Source organism: Canis lupus, chromosome 25, assembly GCF_003254725.2.
Source record: "Canis lupus dingo isolate Sandy chromosome 25, ASM325472v2, whole genome shotgun sequence".
NCBI lineage: Eukaryota > Metazoa > Chordata > Mammalia > Carnivora > Canidae > Canis > Canis lupus.
This window is the reverse complement of record NC_064267.1, coordinates 7,446,318-7,466,114: the sequence shown is the minus strand read 5'-3', so window position 1 is coordinate 7,466,114 and position 19,797 is coordinate 7,446,318. Positions and strand designations below refer to the sequence as shown.

The 19,797-nt window shown below is 31.9% G+C and overlaps 1 protein-coding gene across 12 annotated transcripts in view; it reads left to right on the top strand.

Moving 5' to 3' along the window:
- Positions 1 to 19,797, top strand: part of PDS5B (PDS5 cohesin associated factor B) — a 180,022-nt gene that overhangs the window by 94,140 nt on the left and 66,085 nt on the right. For all 12 annotated transcript variants that reach the window (XR_004817026.2, XR_004817023.2, XR_007405849.1 and 9 more), the window contains exons 12-17: positions 1,414 to 1,565; positions 2,732 to 2,845; positions 9,811 to 9,892; positions 12,738 to 12,786; positions 15,155 to 15,294; positions 16,754 to 16,869. Coding sequence is in view for 9 of the 12 variants with exons in the window: in XM_025462529.3 (XP_025318314.1) it covers positions 1,414 to 1,565; positions 2,732 to 2,845; positions 9,811 to 9,892; positions 12,738 to 12,786; positions 15,155 to 15,294; positions 16,754 to 16,869 (653 nt within the window). In the remaining 3 variants the exon portion in view is untranslated. The remainder of the gene's footprint in view (positions 1 to 1,413; positions 1,566 to 2,731; positions 2,846 to 9,810; positions 9,893 to 12,737; positions 12,787 to 15,154; positions 15,295 to 16,753; positions 16,870 to 19,797) is intronic.

The window sequence follows — 19,797 nt, the reverse complement described above, 5'->3', positions numbered from 1 at the left end:
TTTAATAGTTGCTTATAAGGTTGATTGTGCTGTCTTCATTTAATGCTCTCTTTGATAATGCTGGTTGTGGGTGAAGAATAGATGGGCAGGAATTGTATAGTTTTCCCTCCAAATCTATTGAGTATTCAGAACAACTTATTTTAACTAATAAATTTAGACTTGTCCTTATTGAATATTTCATAGGGTATTAATGAAAAGGCCAAAAGGCATAGAGAAGGAAGAGGAGATTGGCCTCGTGGTAGGATAACAGCCTTCTAAGTGTTCAAGTAGTCTTTTTCTTTGTTACACTTAGAATTTGAGCCTAGTGTCTGTGTATTATTGGGGTTTCAAAAATTCACATAATTTTTGATAATCATGTTGTATTCATCATAGGGCTGCTTGGTTCATTCATATAAATATTAATTGTGTATCAAAAATAATTGAACATATTTATGTTGTTGGCAGTATTAGAATATGCTCTATCTTTAAATTCTCCTTAAAGCAGCAGTTTGGGGAATTAGAGATAAGATAGAGAATTAGAAAGTTTCTGCAAACAAATTGAATTCTTATTTTATGAGTAAGGCTTTTAAAGTATTTTATTTCAGTATATATCAGTCAGTGGATGGATGAGGTAAGGACTGTTCTTAATCTGCTGTAAGTAATTGAAAGAAAAACCAAGGGAAGAATATCACTATGAAAGACAGACTGCAAATGAAAAAAAAAAAAAAAAAAGGAAATCTGTGCACCTTCATGAAGTTTTAAACATTACTAACATCCTTCTGATTGTGGTGCTGTTTGTGTAAAATTAAAGAATAAACCCATCCCAAGATAATTAAACAGTATTAGATATACTATAGCAAATAGATGTTTTATGAGACTGATGCACTGTGCTGAGGCACCTGCAAATAGGTATTTTAAAAAATAGTTTAATACATTTCTCTTCCACTTGAGCTTGATTCTCAAATACACAAAATGAACCGAGTGTCTTTACTGAGCATTTGATAAAACCAATGTCATGTATCTTTAATTGAAGTATGTTTAATATACACCATCAATTAGAAGAAACATATAAGGGATAGGTCACAATTAACTCATTCTTTGCCTTTTAAAATTTGGTAGCATACTTTCCCTCACCAATTCTAAGTGACTTTATGTGATTTTGATTAACTTTTGTTTTTTAGGGGAAGGTGATGGGTGTAAGATATTAAAACATTAAAGTTCTGTATTCATGTTGCTGTCTCTGTACCTTACATAGTAGATCTATTAAAGTGATAGTTGAGTTTTTTTCATAGTCATTATAAATTGATATCCTATAACTGAGGATTGATGAAGATATATTGTGTTAAGTAACTTAAAAACAAGAAAACAGACTTTCCTGAAATATAATGTGAGCATTTTTAAATTATAAGAAAGCACTTTTGTTTTTACTTTAAGTGGAGAGTTCGTAAGGAAGCCATGATGGGACTTGCCCAAATTTATAAGAAGTATGCTTTACAATCAGCAGCTGGAAAAGATGCTGCAAAACAGATTTCATGGATCAAAGACAAATTGCTACATATATACTACCAAAATAGTATTGATGATCGGTAAGTAGAGGACACCATATGTAAATATATGGTGCTTTTGGTGTATTTAACTATTGTTGATCTGTTGTTTTAGGCAAACTGTTTTCTTTGTTACTTTAAAGGCTCTCAGTTTTTACTGCAAGTCAAAGGTAGTGACTAGTTTTCTTCCCACCAAAGCCATAAATGAAGCAGTAATGTATGTATAACTTTAGGGAGGGATAACAGCTTTTATGTTCCTTTTTGTATACTATTTTTAGACAGCAGTACTTAAAAGTAGAAATGTGTGTAAAAATTTAAATTTTATTTCAGAGATTATTTTTCAAATAAAATATTTTCAAATAAATGAAAATATATACCTTGGATTATAGACATTTTAAATAAATAGATTCTACTAAAGGATAAAAAGCCAGTTTATAATTTTATTTGAAATACACTATATGAATATAGTCTTTGTGTTTTTCTATTGCAGTATAAGGTTAGATCTTGTATGGATCCTAACCATTTAGTAGTTAATAGATCTGTGAATCCTGCTTGCAGTCTGAATTGATTTCACTTGATTGAATTTGTTTTAAATTGTTAGATCCAAATGATCTTGCCTGTTATATATCAGAATGAGAAAATTAAGAATCTTACAATTTTAAGAGTTAGAGAAACTAGAAAATGAATGTCTTAGGTTAACATTATCTAAGAAATTTCATAGTTACTATCTTTATAAAATTGACATTTTTAGACTTTTTGAGTGTACAGCATCATTGCATGGAGATTTGCATTATTATTATTATGACTAACCAAGTCTTTTTTCATGATGCTTCTACAAAAACCCAGAAGAATCTTAAAAATGTCTTTATAATTTTAACTTAGAGATACTTGGAATTTGTCACTTGGAAGGACCTGGTATAGTTTTTTTTAACACTTTGTTATTCAGATAAGGAAATTGAGTCCCTCATATACACTCAAGGTCATGCAGAGGTAGTTATCTTAGCTGGATATAAGACTGTTGCCAGTGCATCCAATTAAATCTTTTTTCAGCCCCCCTTCTTACAGAAGGAAATTATTGATTTGGAAATCTCATCTCCACTCAGAAAGCAGAAACTTCGTTTTATATGCATTTTTTGTGTGTTTTGGAATTTTTTATACAAATTTAATACATTAAAAAAATAATTACAGTACCTTCTCTGTTTTTGTAGGTTGCTTGTTGAACGGATCTTTGCCCAATATATGGTTCCTCACAATTTGGAAACTACAGAACGGATGAAGTGCTTATATTACTTGTATGCCACACTGGATTTAAATGCTGTGAAGTATGTTTCAAATGTCCAGTTTTGTTCTTTCATCTTTTTCAGTGTACTGGATTTTATGGGGGAATAAAACACAACTATATTTTTAAATGTTAACAATTTACATAATGTAAACTTCGTTTAAATGGTCAGATACAATAAAATACTTGGCTGTTTTTTTCAGAAGGTAGATTAACAAGGATTCAGAGATTAACAGGGATTTTTTTAAGCAATTAAGAAAATATAACTGCTTGACATGGAGTCTTTCAGGATTTTATTTTTTTTTTTCCCCTGGACATTCATATTACTGTTTCAAGAAGTATTGATGTACCCTTTTGATTGTCTTTTCCTTAAGGTGTTAAGAAGGTACATATTGAGAAAATCCTACCACTTTATTTTGACCTGATACCGATTTGAAATTTGCTGTAGGGCAGTAGGGTACATATTTTTATGCTACATAGCATCAACATAGTGTTACAGTTTGGCCTTCGGGTAAGCACAGATATATTTGTATGACCATTTTTCATTCAGAAAATACTTGTGAGTGCCTGTATCTTAAGGAATTGGAATTTGGACATGGGAGAGACATTGTTAATTGAATCATACTGAGGGTTAGGAAATTGAGGCCTAGAGATTGATTTCCTCTAGGTTTTAGAAAATGTAGAATCTTTGCATTCCAGTAAATGTAGTTACAAGTGTTGGGGATTAAATGTTCAGAAATTGGACGTCTATGGAGCTGTATATAATTTTCATTCCTACATCTGCTTAATGGGACTTTTGACTTTCCTCCCTCCATGGAAATAATTATATGTGCTATTTATATCTTTCATAGAAACATTGAAGTAAAGGTTGTAGAAGGAGAAATGTAAATTCCTTATTACCTGCTGTATTTCAGGCAGAAGAGTATGTATTATCAATGGCTGCTTTTGTGCTTTAACAGCAGAATTGAGTAGTTTCAACAGAGACTGTATTGTATGGTCCACAAAGCTTAAAATATTTATTATCTGGCCTTTTATAGAAAAGCTTGCCAACCCTTCGTGTAAGTGATATTTTTCTTGTTTTTCACATGAGAAACTGAATCCCAGAGGTCAGTTAATTTGCACAAAATCACACAAGTTAGTAAGAGACAAAGTCAGGATTTGAATTCTATTCTGCCTGGTTCCAAAATTCATTCTTTTTCTACTGCATACAGTAAAATATGTTGCTACCATATTTAGTTGATTTTAAAACATAAGATTGTCATATACTAACACCTCTAGAATTAGAATATATCCTCATCTTCTTAGTGCAGTTGATGGCTTCTCAGAATGAATGAGATGTCGTATTTGAAACAGCTTATGTGAAATCATATCTAGCCTTCTTGACTCGGCTCATCCGTCATTCATGAATAAAATAGAAGATACTCTCAAGCAAAAAAGGAGAGTTCACTCATATATCCTACTTGAAATTACTAAAGAATAATAATTTCTTTTGGCAAAAAGGAAGTTAAATCCAGAAGGAAGGAATACAATGCAAAAAGTGACAAAATTTTCAGACTTTTGTAGCTCTAAATAATCAGTGCAATAAATCAATAACAAAATTTCTTTACAAGGAAAGGAGGTATAGATTAAAAAGTAGCTTAGCATCTAGGCTGATACTTAGCCAGCACTTACTTCCTGGAACAGTATGTATGTTCTCTTGAGAGTCCTTGATTCCTTACACCAACCCACTCTCCCCTGTCCCTGGGCACAGTGAAATGACCTTCTGGCCCTTGTTCTTCTGCCAGCAGTTCTGATTGATTGGTGCTGTGCCTTTGTGAAAAATTTTGAATACTAGGTAGACCCTATCAGATAACAGCATGTAAGATGGTAGCTATAATGTTCTGTGGTTCTTTTATCATAGAAGAGTGAGTGACCCTCTTCTATCATAAAGAGAAGAGTGATTGAAAATTAGGCTGTAAATTAAGTATGCAAATTAAAATTTTGAATTGCTCTAAGAGAATAGAATTGGGATGTATAACTTCCAAACCCATAGGAACAAAAAAGAATTAATGAAAGCTTTAATATGAGAAATGAGAAATGGAAAAGAAAATTAAAAAATAATTGTAAATGGAAAATACTAAATAGCAGTTATAAAGCTATATGTATCAGGGCCGCCTTGGTGGCTCAGTCATGATCTCAGGGCTGTGAGATGGATCCCTACGACTGCCCACCCCTTCTTCCAACTCTCACTTGATCGTATGCTCTCTTTTCCTATTTCTCTCTCTCTCAAATAAGTCTTTAAACAAAACTATAACATATGATTCATCAGTTAAATAACAAGTATGTTTGATTGAATTAAAAAGTAAAAATGCTAATCGCAAGAAATACACTGAAAAATAATGACAAAGAAAAGTCTAAAGTAAATTCCAATCTGTGGACCAGTTGATTTTGCAAAACTTGTTGGTGAGTCAATAGATTTTTAACTGTTTTAAGTTAAAACACTTAAAATATTTTAATATTTTAAGCGATTTTTAAAATTTTAATCAATATTTTGGAATTGACTAACCAACTGTAAATCTAATACTTAACAGTTTATTACTTTAGTACTTTAAATTTACATTTGTGAATTATTTCTCCAAAAGTCTTTACATTTATTGTTATGAAATATTTAATGCATACAAAGAAATCACATGAGTTTCAAAGTATAGTAATTAAATAAATATATTTGTGAATCTACACCCATCTTGTGAACTCTTGTCCTTTTCATCCTCCTGTACCCCACACAGAGGAAACTATTATCCTTAATTATGTATTTTTCATTTCCTTTTAAAAAATAGTTTTATCATGGTGGCTCAGTAAGATAAGTGGCTGACTCCTGATTTCAGCTTAGGTCATGATCTCCAGGTCCTGGGATCGAGCCCTGTGTCGAGTTCTGAGCTCAGTGTGGAGTCTATGTACCCCTCTCCCTTTGCCCCTCCCCCTGCTCTGTTTTTTTCTCTCAAATAAATAAATTCTGTAAAAAATGGTTTTATCTTAGGTATTATCCCTCAATAATATTTGTTTTTGCTTATTTTTGAGCTTTATGAGAGTGGAGTAATTGTGGGTATAGTCTTTTGTGGCCTCCTCCCCCGCCCGGTTTTGTTATGTTCTTCAGATTCATACATAACATACATAGCTTGTTGGTCATTCATTTTCACTATGGTATAGAAATACATTATGTCACAATTATATCCTGTTATCTTGTCATTGGAAATTGGAGTCAGTGGAAAGAATTGGTATCCACCCCCCTTTTTTTTTTAACTAATACAAAAGTAGTGCCACTATGAGCAGTTTTCAATTTAGAGTACACACGCAGTGGTCTCTCTAAGGTATGATTATGAATGGTTCACAAATTTGGCTGTATAATTACTTAGAGAGGTTTAAACAATACTGACAACCTGAATCTCACCTTCACAGATTCTCATTTAATTTGTTTGAAGTGTTGCTTTGGCATGGGGTTTTTAGAAAAGTTCCTATGGATTCTAATGGGCAACCAAGGTTTGGAATCACTGATGCATAGCTAGGAGTAGAATTGCTGAGTGTGTACATTGTCGGCATTATAAACTAGTATCAAAATATTTTCCAATATGATTATGTTCATTTGTTTTCCCTCCAGTGGTTTGCAGTTTTCTGTGTTTTTATAAACATTATCAGACATCTTACTTTTTGTGAATCTTTTGGGTCTTAAATTTTGTCTCCTCTTTTTTTTCATTTTTGTGAATAGTAGTAAGCTTGATGTTTTCCATAATGTTTCTAATATTATCACAGTCCTCACCACTCTGTATTATAACATCTGACCTACTTTCTTTATTTACATTACCATTCTAGTCCAGAAGCCGTTTGAATTTGTAATATCGAATTAGTTTGAAAGACACTTAAAAATGGCTGCTTGGCAGGCAGGTTTATGGTGAGAATTTGTTTGATAAGATCTTTCTTTCTTTCTTTCTTTCTTTCTTTCTTTCTTTCTTTCTTTCTTTCTTTCTTTCTTTTTTTTTTAAAAGATCTTATTCTCTGGCCATTTTTTGGGGGGAATACTTCCTTTATTTAAAATTTTTGATGTGTTAACAGTTTCTTCAGCCCCTCAGTTAACTAAATATCTTTTTTTAGATTTATTTGAAAGAGAGGAAAATGCACACATGCATGCACAAGAGAGAATTTTCAAGCAGACTCCCTGCAGATTGGGGAGGCCTACGCATAGGGCTTGATCCCACAACCCTGAGATCATGACCAAACCTAAACCAAGAGTTTAATGGACTGAGCTTAACGGACTGAGCCACCTAGGTGCCCCACTAAATATCTTGATTAATGAAACATAGGCAGGTTTGAGTACTCTCTGATCCTGGTATGTGTTGAAACCTCCCCCAAGTTGCCTAAAACAACTGTTAGTGAGTGACAAGAGTTAGTGGTAGTTTCATGTGTTCTGGTTATAATGTCCTTCATCAGGCAGACTCTCATCTAGACCATTTTTGTACTGCTGAGTCAGGTGGGTAGTTTGCCAGCTGGAAGTGGAATGTTAGAGGAGAGGTTCTTTTCAACTTTTGTATGGGTTTCTTTTTATTTTATTTTATTTTTTTTTGTATGGGTTTCTGATGCTACCCAAGGGTAACTTTTTTTCTTTGAATTAGTGAGAAGAGTAGACAGATAGCAACTAGAGTATCTGTGCTCTCACCAAATTTTTTACATTTATTTTAGTGACAGAGAACTGGAGTTTCGGCTCATACCAAATTGTATTTGTCTTCCTGTTGTGGTGATATTATTTCTACTATTTTTTTTTTCTTTTTAAAGGACTATTTAGGAAGACAAACACAAGGACAAATTGTCTTTGATGCTTAAGATAATTTTATTAAAGGACTTGAAGATGGTTTCCCTAAAAAATATAATACAAAATCTTAGTGTTGGTCACTTTTTGACTTACACTATAGCCATAAGAGTTTATAATGAGCTTTAGAATTGCTTGAGATTTATCTTTAAACTAATAAATAGCTGTTAGAAGTATAATAATTTCTGCTTTATTTTGAAGTGAAGGCAAGTTTCAAAATCCAGGTCTGTCAGAGTTGTAATTAATGATGAAGTGTTAGGAAGCAAGAGACAATTCATTGACTTTGGAGTTCAGGAGTAATTTCACAGATGACTACTTACTCTGTTTCTTTGAAAATTATTTTAATTACATAACTCTTACTTAGCTATTAGATTTTTACAGTCCTCTCTCTGATCATTTTTCTTTTAATGTCTACATTCTTAAAGTGTACCAATTAAATTTTTAATGGAAATTTAATAACTTGAAAACAGTATAATTATTTTTAAATTTAACTTCTAAGATAAAATGCTTTTGCTTTGCTAGTACCATTTTGAGATGACCACTATAAAGGAATTTAAGTGTCCAAATTTAAACTATTTTATTTCCATAAAAATATCCAAAGGTATTCTTAAAATACAGTATTAAGGAGGAAAAATTTTAACAATGAATTCTCTATCAAAAAAAAGGTGGTTTTATATGCTTTTGTGTACTCTATTACTGTTTTATGGCAGTGCTTCATATGTGTGATAGTGGAGGTTCAAAGTGTAGGTAATTGAAAACAATAATGAAAAGTATTTGGGTTTGCAAAATTTCCTTCTGAAATACTAAAATATGTATGATTTTGAATTCTGTAACTTAATATTTCAGTAACATTAACTGTTCTCATGATTTATGTATTTTTTCTTGAGTATGTATATAATCTTTTTAGATTTAAATTTCTGTTAGAAAACAAAAAGTATTTAAGAGTATTAAGAGGACATAAAAAATTTTGCCATATAAAAATCACATATATAATATGTAAATACACATATTTGTATAACCCAATATATATAGCATGTAAATGTCTAACTTAGATTGTATATATATGTTTATATATAATATATGGAACATATAGAATATGTTATAGTTAAATATTACATGTAATGTTTTACTTAATTTGTATAATATATATAATTTATATAATATGTGTTATTTAGTTAACTATGTGATATCTATACTTCAGACTGTAGACCTCAGTGAGTCCTTAAAAATCTAAACACATAGGGGCACCTGGATGGCTCAGTTAGTTGGGCTTTCTACTCTTGGTTTTGACTCAGGTCACGATATCAGGATCATGAATTTTTTTTTTTTTTAAGATTTATTTATTCATGAGAATAAGAGAGAGAGAGGCAGAGACATAGGCAAAGTAAGAAGCAGGTTCTTCACAGGAGCCTGATGCAGGACTCCATCCTGGATTCTGGGATCATGACCTGAGCTGAAGGCAGCTGCCCAACTGCTGAGCCACCCAGGCGTCCCAGGGTCATGAAATCTTAAAAAAAAAAAAAAAAAAAATCTAAACACAAATTCTACCTTTAAATAGCAAGAATTTGAAGATTAAATAAAACGAGAGATTGTTATATTTAACTTACATTAGTTTGATTTATACATATTTTAATCTTATAATGACTATATATTTATCTGTAAGTATATAAATATGCATTTTATATAACAAACATGTAATATATATAATATAAAATTACATTATAAATATTTGTTTTAGGAAAAAGTATCCTCTATTCTCTGAGCACTAACTCTTCTGTTTGTGGCTTTGATTCCTTTTCATCCTGTCTACTGTAGGTCCTTACCCCATCAAATATTCCTTTATTTCTCAAGTATACAATCTCTGTAGGTAATTCCTATCCCCTAGCTTACACACATGTTGCAGTTAATGATAATTCTTCCCTATTTTTATACAAAACACAAAACAGCTTTTTTTTTTGATACAGATATCCCTTCATATGTGCATACCTCTTATACTTGTCTCTTCCCTTTCTCTCCATACATCATCACTTGCTTCCTTCTGTGAAGTTTTACCTCATCTCTGTCCTCTCCTTTGTTAATTTGAACTTAAAAGAAAAACAATATAGGTGGAATATTCTGGAAGGATTTGTATTCTGTTTTGTTATTTGAATTTATATGTTTGTGTTTGGCAGAGCATTGAATGAAATGTGGAAATGTCAAAATCTGCTCCGACATCAAGTGAAGGATTTGCTTGACTTAATTAAGCAACCCAAAGTAAGTAAAATTTAATGGAAGTTTTCCTTTGATGAAGTTTTGTAAAAACGTATACGTTTTAGTTACTCTTTACCATTGCTACAGTGTAGCTGAACAACTATTTCTGTGTGGAATTGTTCTACGTGAGAAGCTATGGTCTCTAATTTAGAACAAGGAAAATTTTAAGAAACTTACTGCATAGAAAAATATAAAGTTTAACTTCACTATATCAGTAAAAGATAATACCCAATAGGAAAGAGAATATACTTCTTTGTACTCAGAATTAAAGTTGTCTTGTAGCTTTAAAAAAACCCAAATAATAACTCAGTATCAATGAAAAGCACAGAAAATAGAGTAAATTGCACTCCATCTTGCCACTCATCTATGTATAGTCTTGTGGTTTTAGGAAAATTTAATATCATGTAATTTTAATTAAGCATCTTTATATTTTTACTTATAATTAATATTACTGTAATTTTAATGTACCACTTGATTTTCATTATTACAAGTTAATGGTGGTATTCATCCAGTTGGTATATGATATGTATCATAATCATATCAATGATTTTAGGTGTTTTTCCCCCTGGAATGTTGTTTGAAATGTTGTATATAGGCCTGTAAAAGTTATAATTCATCAAAAAAGCAGTATGTGTGGTCATTTTAAATTGCATCCAAGGAAATATATAACACACAAAAATAATAATACACTTTTTTATTTCTTTAATAATACACTTTTTTATTTCTTTTCAATCCTTAGTGGGACCCCCCCCAAAGAAAAAACCCCACAAAACAAAACATACACTGCATCTTCATAGAACAGAGATCAATAGAGAGGAATTGTTTCATGTAAAGGGAGGCTAACAGTAACCTCTTTGTTTATTGAGCATGATAATTTAACTTGTGATTATTGAGTATATTGAATCTGCTAGAATATTTTTTTTTCTTATAATGGCTTAAAACTAATTTTGGTGATTTTGTTGTTTTAATATTTTCTCTGCCAAGGAGCAAAATTGGAAAACCCCATTTAAGTTAGTGTGCTTCAGCCAGTAAATATATGGTTCAGTTAGTGTTTTAATTAAACACACTTATTAGTGTGTTTCAGTTAATAAGCTCTGGATAAAGTGTTCCTGTTTGCTGTCTAGAGATGTATTAATTTACTTCCTTTTGGTCAAAGGTGCAAAGGTGTTAATTAAAAATATGAGGTGTTTTTATATGCATGTATATAAAATTATTGAAGTCTCATAATAGCTAAGTAGTATGTTAAGTATGCAGATCATATATTGAACAGAATGATGCGTGAGACTAAGAAAAAAGAATGTTGGTTTTTGACTCTCACTGTTCCTTTAAAATTTATTTAGTGGGAACTTCTGTTGCCTGTTGGTAATGACTTGAGAGGGTCTCATGACTTCATTCTCATGTGAAAAAACAAAATACAGTCTCAATTCAACTAAAATGTTTTCTACTTTGTGGATTTTCCTTTAAAATATCTTAAGATAATTACTGAGTTAGCCAAGTTAAGAAGGAATTCTCATTAATGTGACTTGAGGTTGAATTCTTATTGATGTAATTTTGAAGAAACCAAATGGAAGAAGATGGTACCCTAAAGTGGAGTTTTAGTGAGAGGAGAATTAATAGTCTATTATTACTCAATATTCACTTTATACCAAGAATTACAGTAGACATTATAGAGTTAAAGGTAGAAAAAATGCAAAGCTTTGTTTAACTTTTGGGTATTCATGTTTCTTACCATTTTACTAGGAAAACTCTTAGATACTTACCAATCAGTATATGTTTTTTTTGCCTTTTTCGTTATTCAGTCTGATAAGGCTAGTTTTTATTCTTAATTAGTCAGCATTATAGCCCTTCTACTTTAACTAAATTCGTTTGCTTGGTGTCACTGAAGGTGACATAATTTCCAGTATTGTACTTTTGTTGATACTGTTTCTTTTTCATGAGGAGCAGCTTCTTGACAGCCCAGCAGTACCTTTTACCCTTCGAATTAAACAAGTCTTATAAACAGATTCTTAATCAGAAATATTATATGATTCTAGACAGATCTGTTCAAATTCTTTGAATTCCAAATATTTGGGAATTAACTCTTTTTTTTTGTCTCTCACTTAGTCTTAGCAGGCTCCTGAATAGGGATGGTTTATTTGTTGCCTTCACTCCAGTGTTTTTCTAGTTAAATATATTATACAGAGTTGGTCATTGACATCTTTTTTAAAGAAATAACACTAACTTGATGCTTTGACTAAGTGGCACTCTTAGGAACATCTTTTATACCTGTGACTTTACAGACTGTTACATGGGGTACAATGTAGTGAACACATTCATTCCCGAAAATACTGTGTTGATACAGCAAGTAAGTAGCACTCTTGGAAAACTCTTTTGTACCTGTCAGCTGCATCTTTTTAAATTTTCTTTATCCAGGAAAGCCCATTAGCTTCATGACTATGCCTTATAATCCTCAGGCTTAAAAATTTTAGGTACACCTTAAATAAGAATTACATACTTGCCAACTTTTTGTTTGAGGTAAGCTTAAAACTTGGAAACCAGGTTATTTTGTCCCTTTTTAAAACTTGGTTGCCCTGTTCTTTCATTGCTGGAGGAAACAAAATATCTCCCTATTTCAGAAAGTTGGTATAGCAATCTCCTTTTTTGTTTGGAGGATGACAAAACGGTGAGGGGGAAGAGATGACAGCAGTGGAGCATTCACCTTTCATTCACTTTGCGGAGCTGACAGTTGTGGTCAGGGTGCGGGCCTCGGGCATTAGTAGGTTATGCTTATTTAATTTTCTGAAGGGTATAATGAAGATTTTTGTTAGGAAATTTTAATTTTGCATTTTTGTGTGTGTGTGATTTACAGACAGATGCCAGTGTCAAGGCCATATTTTCAAAAGTGATGGTTATTACAAGTAAGTCATTTCAAATATTACATTTAAAATTTAAAGTTTAATTGAAATATTTCTTTTCGATAACTTAAATGTGTTTCATGGAGTTTCATTTTAGGCTTTGATAATAAAGGAAAAGAGTAAAAGTGTTTTTGATTGATTTTATTTTTTCAATAGACAACTCAGCTTCTACTTTTTTTTTTTTTTTCTAATTTTCATTTACTTTGCTACCCAGAGTTTTTCTTTTTATTTTTTGTGCTGGATGAGCAAGAACTAGAGAAAGGATATATTGTATAAATTTACTTGTGGGAATTCATTCGAATTATTGCATAAGCTTACTGTGAAAACTGAATCTGTACTTTGGTGTTGCTTGCTCTAATGAATCTATTTGAAGCTAATTTCTTTCTGAGCCAAAATTTAAAGTGTATACCTAATAATTACAAAAGAGCTTCTTTGGAAAAAAAAATACCAATTTGCTTTTTTTCTTTCAGTGATTTCAAATGAAATGTTATTTAATTACATTCAGCAGTAAATACAAAAGGATTATGTAGCACATCTCTCTGTTCAGCACAGAGATTGGGCAAAAGTAGCCGTTTTTGTAGGGCATTTGCTTTTCCTCCTGTCCAGAGATTACTTTGTATAGCATAGCATGTGGACAGAGGGGGGAATATCAGGAACACCTGGAGAAGCACTTCTGCTGACTTCCGTTTGGAAATAGTGAAGAGATCTGTTTTAGATGGATCTGAGATGTTAACAAATATTCCAAGGTGTGGTTGGAAGTAATGCTTAGCTACTGAAGAGAACAGTAAGCTAATTAACTGAGTTTTAGACTAAGGGATAGGAGTTTGGCATGAATAAGGCTTTAAGACCAAAATATCTTTTAGTTTTGGGCAATTAAACATAAATTAGTTTTCAGTTTCTTCAGATGACTTAAAGCAAGTGATTTTCTGCTGTTGTTTAATAACTGTCTCCTTGTTATTTAGCTGTGGATACTGTCTCTTAAAGGAGATCATCTCACATATTTTCTACTTTTTTTACCCCTGTTTTCCGAAATTCTGTTCTGAGGATGCTGGTATCCTGTAGGTGTTAATAATGTTGTTAGAAAAAAGGATTTCATGTTCAAGAATGTTTGTAGAATGCTGAATTAAACTTTTGTTTGTTTGTTTCCTCCCTCCCTTTTCCCTCTCCTATCTTCCGCCATTTCATCCCCCCCCCCCCCAATCTGTTTGTTTCTTGAATGGTAGACCTTATTGATATGATGTCTATACATTATAAAGGGACTATAAAGCGACATCTTCCAAAATTATTTGAAGACAGTACAGTAGACTTTTTTATATTATAGACACACGAAAAGATGCAGTCAAGTATTTATAATAAGGACAATTTGTTCTTATTATCCTCAATGATTTGGCCAGGACTTAAAGTGGAGTTTCAAAGTTGTATTGAAAAGGTGTACTTAGGGGATCCCTGGGTGGCACAGTGGTTTGGCGCCTGCCTTTGGCTCAGGGCGCGATCCTGGAGACCCGGGATCGAATCCCATGTCGGGCTCCCGGTGCATGGAGCTTGCTTCTCCCTTTGCCTGTGTCTCTGCCTGCCTCTCTCTCTCTCTCTCTGTGACTATCATAAATAAATAATAATAAAAAAAAGAAAAGCTGTACTTAGTGCACTCATATTTTAAGATTTAGTTGAATTTCTATAACTTTTATTATAGTCTATAGATTTATAATTTCTGTTATTAGAAGTATCCTAGTCTGGTCCTCTATAACAGTTGTGAGTAGTCAAAAAAAATAGATCAACATATTACTAGTTTTCAGAAGTGTTTTGATACATGGATATATTAGGAGAGGGGTATAAAAATCATCTTTGGTTCTTTGAGGACTCCTCTTTTCTCATGCAATAATGACACATCCAATAGTAATACCTGAAGCATGTTGCTTAGCATATGTTATTGACTGATAGCATCTGTATGTGAATTCTCTTTGGATAGTTTAACAATTTAATGCAATACAGGAAAATAATTTCTTAAAGGTAAAACTTAACTGATCTCTTGCTGTGAATTACAAGAGAACAATGTACACAATAAGCTCAAGCAGACGGTAATAAACTGGTATTATTCAGTTTGACATTAAGTGCCCTTAAATATTATAAGGTGTTATTTAGAAATAGTTCAGTCTTTTCCTACAAAGATGTTCCTTCACAGTGCTCTTATTTCATATTTCTAGAAGGCAGAATTATGTGAAAATTGACTATTGAAGTTGCTCTACAATTTCTAATTAAACTGAATTTGTAAATTAGGATTGGTAAAGTAATAAAAAGAATGAAAAATGTTGATCTTTTATTATTTTGGAAATTGTCTAAAGTGGTATTTTAATTGAATTTTAATTTATTTAAGGAAATTTGCCAGATCCTGGTAAGGCTCAAGATTTCATGAAGAAGTTCACACAGGTGTTAGAAGATGATGAGAAAATAAGAAAACAGTTAGAAGTACTTGTTAGTCCAACATGTTCCTGCAAACAGGCTGAAGGTTGTGTGGTAAGGACAGACATTTAAAAGAGCTCATGTTTGGGGCACCTGGGTGGCTCATTTGGTTATGTGTCTGACTTGATTTTTGGCACATGTCATGATCTCAGGGTTGTGAGATTGAGCCCCTTGTTGGGCTTCATGCGACGTGTGGAGCCTGCTTAAGATTCTCTCTCCCCCTCTCCCTCTGTCCCTCCCTACCACCCCCCTCCCTACTTTAGCTCATTCTCTTTATTTAAAAAACCAAAAAGAGCTAATATTTGGAGAAACCCCCAAACCTTTTTTGATCCCTTTTATAAAATAATTTATCTTTGTTATGCCAAATTTATAATCATTATGTAAAATGTTATTTTATATAATTTTCATTATGTCAAAATTTGACCCCTTTTATAAAATAATTTATATTCATTTATGTAAAGTTTATATTCATTATGTGAAATGTCAAAAAAAAAGACAATAAACTACAATCCTTTAGAGATAATTGCTTTTAATATTATGGTGTATATCTTTCAAGATAAGATCATCATTGTGTAGTTTACTTATTTTTATTAGCCTTTTATAGTATTAATAGCACTGTAGCATACTACTATTGAATATATGTACCATAATTATTGAATAGTCCATTTGTGTTACACATACAGATTTTTTCCCAGCTTTTGTTTAAAGAACACTGTAGTATCTTTATAGCCAAGTAAGTTTTCACAGTCTTGATTATTTCTTGATAGATTCAATATTGGCTCCTATCATTGTTGGAAAGAAGCAAAACAAAAATATAATTATTTTGGTAGGATTTATATTCTGGGTTGCTGGTCATCTGACCATCTTTTCTTCTTGGGCAAATTAGCCATTTAAAACTTTTTTTGTTGTAAATTGTGTGTTTTTAATCTTCTGGAATGACATTTGTCTTTATCGATTTGTTAGACATGTATGTTAATTAAGCTGCAAATAATTTCATGTCATTTGTAGTTTGCCCTTTTATTTTGTTTGTGATGTCCTTTACATACCATAGTTTTATTTTTATCTAGCTGAGTCTACAGCAGGCTCTTGAGGTTTTGCATTTTATGTCCTTCTTACAAAACCCCATTCTATTGCAAGTCAATGAAAATATTTATGAATGTCAGTATTTCTCAATCTGTTGCCTGTGGTTTTATTCTTTTGTATTTGCTTTTATCTTTTTGCAATGTTTTTGGCATAACGTACGGTATAGGGATCTGTTTTTAGTCTGTAAAACAAGATGTTTGTTTAGTTATTTCAGTACAATATATTGAAGAATCTATCTTTTTTCCTATTGGTTGAAACGTTACCTTTCTCATATGCAAAATTTTAATTTAGTTTGCTTTTTGGACTTACTGATTTGTTTATGCCAATACCAGTATTACATGGTTTTAATTATTTTAGATTCTTAACATTTTAATGTGATATAACTTTTTAAACATATTTTTGTAATATTTTTTAAAAATCTGCCTTACAGCGTGAAATAACTAAGAAGTTGGGCAACCCCAAGCAGCCTACAAATCCTTTCCTGGAAATGATCAAATTTCTTTTGGAGAGGATAGCACCTGTGCACATAGATACTGAATCTATCAGGTATTTGTATATAAAAATATTAAAGTTTCATTACTATTCACTTATGCTTCAGTCAGTCGTTTTTAAATACCTGATATACACAAGACACTTATCTGTATAGATTTTTGTATAAGTATAATGGCTACACATTCATCTATATATGTTCACATATATGTATATGTAAATATATGTGTACTTGTCTGTATATATCTGTGTATATTTAATTTTTCTTGTTCATTTGGGTGAGAAAAATTTCAATTTAAGCCTAGTTTCTATCTGTTAGCAGTGTACTAGGAATTCCTCTTTTTAGTTAGCTTGTGTAATGTAAGTAAGACAAACAATTTGTAATTATACCTTTAGGGGAAGAAAATTAGGTGAATATATTGTAAAGCAGCATATGGTGCATTTTCACAGGTATTCGAAAACTAAGATGTTATTTTTAAAACAATCATCATTTCAGCTTTGATATCACCTGACTTTGACATCTTGGAAAATACTTTTCCTTTTATGACTATATTCCCTTATGTAAAATGTTCTTTTTTTTTTTTTTCTTTTTTTTAACAATTTTCTAAACTATTTCAACTGGTCGAAAAAAATAAAGTGCTTACTGAATATATATATATGTTATATATATTTATAACATTCTGATTTACTGGTCATCAGTATCTTTTAGAGATATATTAGATTCTAAATTAAATTATATCCTGTACCCAGTGAACCCTTTTTGGGGATTTCTTTTGTTTGGGAAGATGGAGGGTGTAAGCTTTTGGCCTTTGTTCCCCTGCAGCGTAGGGAGACCCTGGTTTGGATACCCAGTAGTTAGTCACTTTGGATTCCTATTGCATCAGTTTTCATTTGAAGAAAGTGCTCTCTGGTTTGAAATATAAATATAAAACAAAAATCAGAACCCTCTGTATTAGTACAAGGAAGACAATCAGATGGAAACTCATTTATTAAATAATCCCATGCTTTTTCTATTTAAGACAATGTAGTTAGCTATTGGCAAAGCATACTTTTTTTGCTTTTCTTTAACCCTCTGTCTGGTAATGGAATAAAGAGTTTTAATCAGGAGATTATATTATAGTTTCATACAGTTAATGCAAATAGTATTCAGAGGGCTGAAAGGATTTCTCTAAAGGAGTAGTATTTGACCTAAGAGGAAGAATGTTTTTCCAGATTGGGAGAATGAATATTGTAGGCATGAGAGTGATATAAACCAGGCAAACTGGGTAGGAAAGGACAGGATATTTAGAAAATGATTGCCATCTATTTAAACTGTAGTACAGAGAGGTGTAAAAGTGTTATGAGATAATGCTAAAAAAAAGTAGTTGGGATCAAATTTTAAAGTATTTAAGGTCTAACTTTAGAGCTTTTACTGTATTCTTTAGTCTGTTGAGAACCGTGGATGATTAATGATGGACAGGAAGAGGGAAGTAGAATGGATAGATTGTAAAGGTGTTACATGTTTTCTGTGGATCCTGGTAGTGGGATAGAAAGGGAAGATTATATTTGAGGAAGGTTTTACTAGAATGGGTCATCTTACTGGAAATGGGGAATAAAGTTGATGAGAAGCCAGAAGTATAAGAGCTCAGATCCAAATGATGAAGCACACAGTAATATTTTAAAAAGAATAAAGGTAGCTAATGTGCTTCTTATTTGGACATGACAAACAATTTAAAAATCAAGGCAAATTGAGCTTAATGTGAAACTGTGAGAATTGATTTGTTCCCTGAGCGTGAGATTGTCTAGAAGAAAAAAGATGAAAAGATCAGGGACAGAACCTTGGAATCTTGTTTTTCAACAATAGAAAAATTATAAGAGTATAAGAACACCAGTTTACTGTAGTGTTTTGAAAGTTAAGATGGAGAAAGTTTTCACAAATAAAATATAGTATGGATAGTCAAACTGAGGACCAAAACAGGTCTTTGTCTTTATCAGTCAGTAGTTTATATAACAATAACAAGTAGCAGCAGTTAGTCCATGTAAAGTGCCTGGGATGATTCTAAATGTTTTACTTATTGATTTCTTAACCATGTGAAACAAATACTATTATTCCCCCTTTACCAGTAAGAAACAGTGACTTACACAGATGCTGAGTATCCTCTCCATTGCTAGGAAGAGGTGAATGGCATGGAAACCCAAGAAGTCAGGCTCCAGAGCACTCTTGGTTAACTACCACACTATCTAATAGGTTTCTAGAAGGATTCCACATTTCGTTCCTACCAGCAGGCCGTGAGGGTCCAGTGCACCTAATTCTTCCTGATAGTGGCCATTAACCTTTGCAGTCCTTGACATTTCATAGGTAAATGGTGATACTGTGTTTTTTAAAAACAGTGTCACTAATAAAGTTGAACATTTTTTTTTCGCATGTATTTCTTAGTTAATTGCTTTTTAAAAAACTTCTAAGAGGGGTTTGGAGGAATTGTCTTTTATTGATTGTAAGAATGCTTTATAAAATGAAGCTATTAACCTAGTTTGCCTTTTAAATTTGTGTAATTTACAATAAATACATAATTAAATCTGTCTGTTTCCTTTATGATTTTTGTTTTTTCCACTTAAATCTTTAAGTGGTCTGGAATTCATTTTAGTGTAAAATAGAAGTAGATATCCATCTTTTTTTTTTTTTAAAGCTAGTTGTATCAACTCCATTTATTGAAAAATTCTTTCCTTCCCAATTGATTTGTTATGTTTTCATATTTTCATATTATAGCATAAATTCTTGTATGATTTGGACTAATTGAATTTTCACTTGATTCCTTTGTCTTTTGAGGTGTTAATGAAACATTTTTATCTTGTTGAGAAAGTTATTTCATTTTCCCCCTCCCACCTAAAATTAGTTGGCTGTTCCCAGATTTTTTTTTTTTTTTTTCAGTTGCTCCATAGAATGCATCTACTGAATCTTGTGCCACGCCAAGTTGTGGTCCCCTGGTACAATTAGAGATTTAGTGA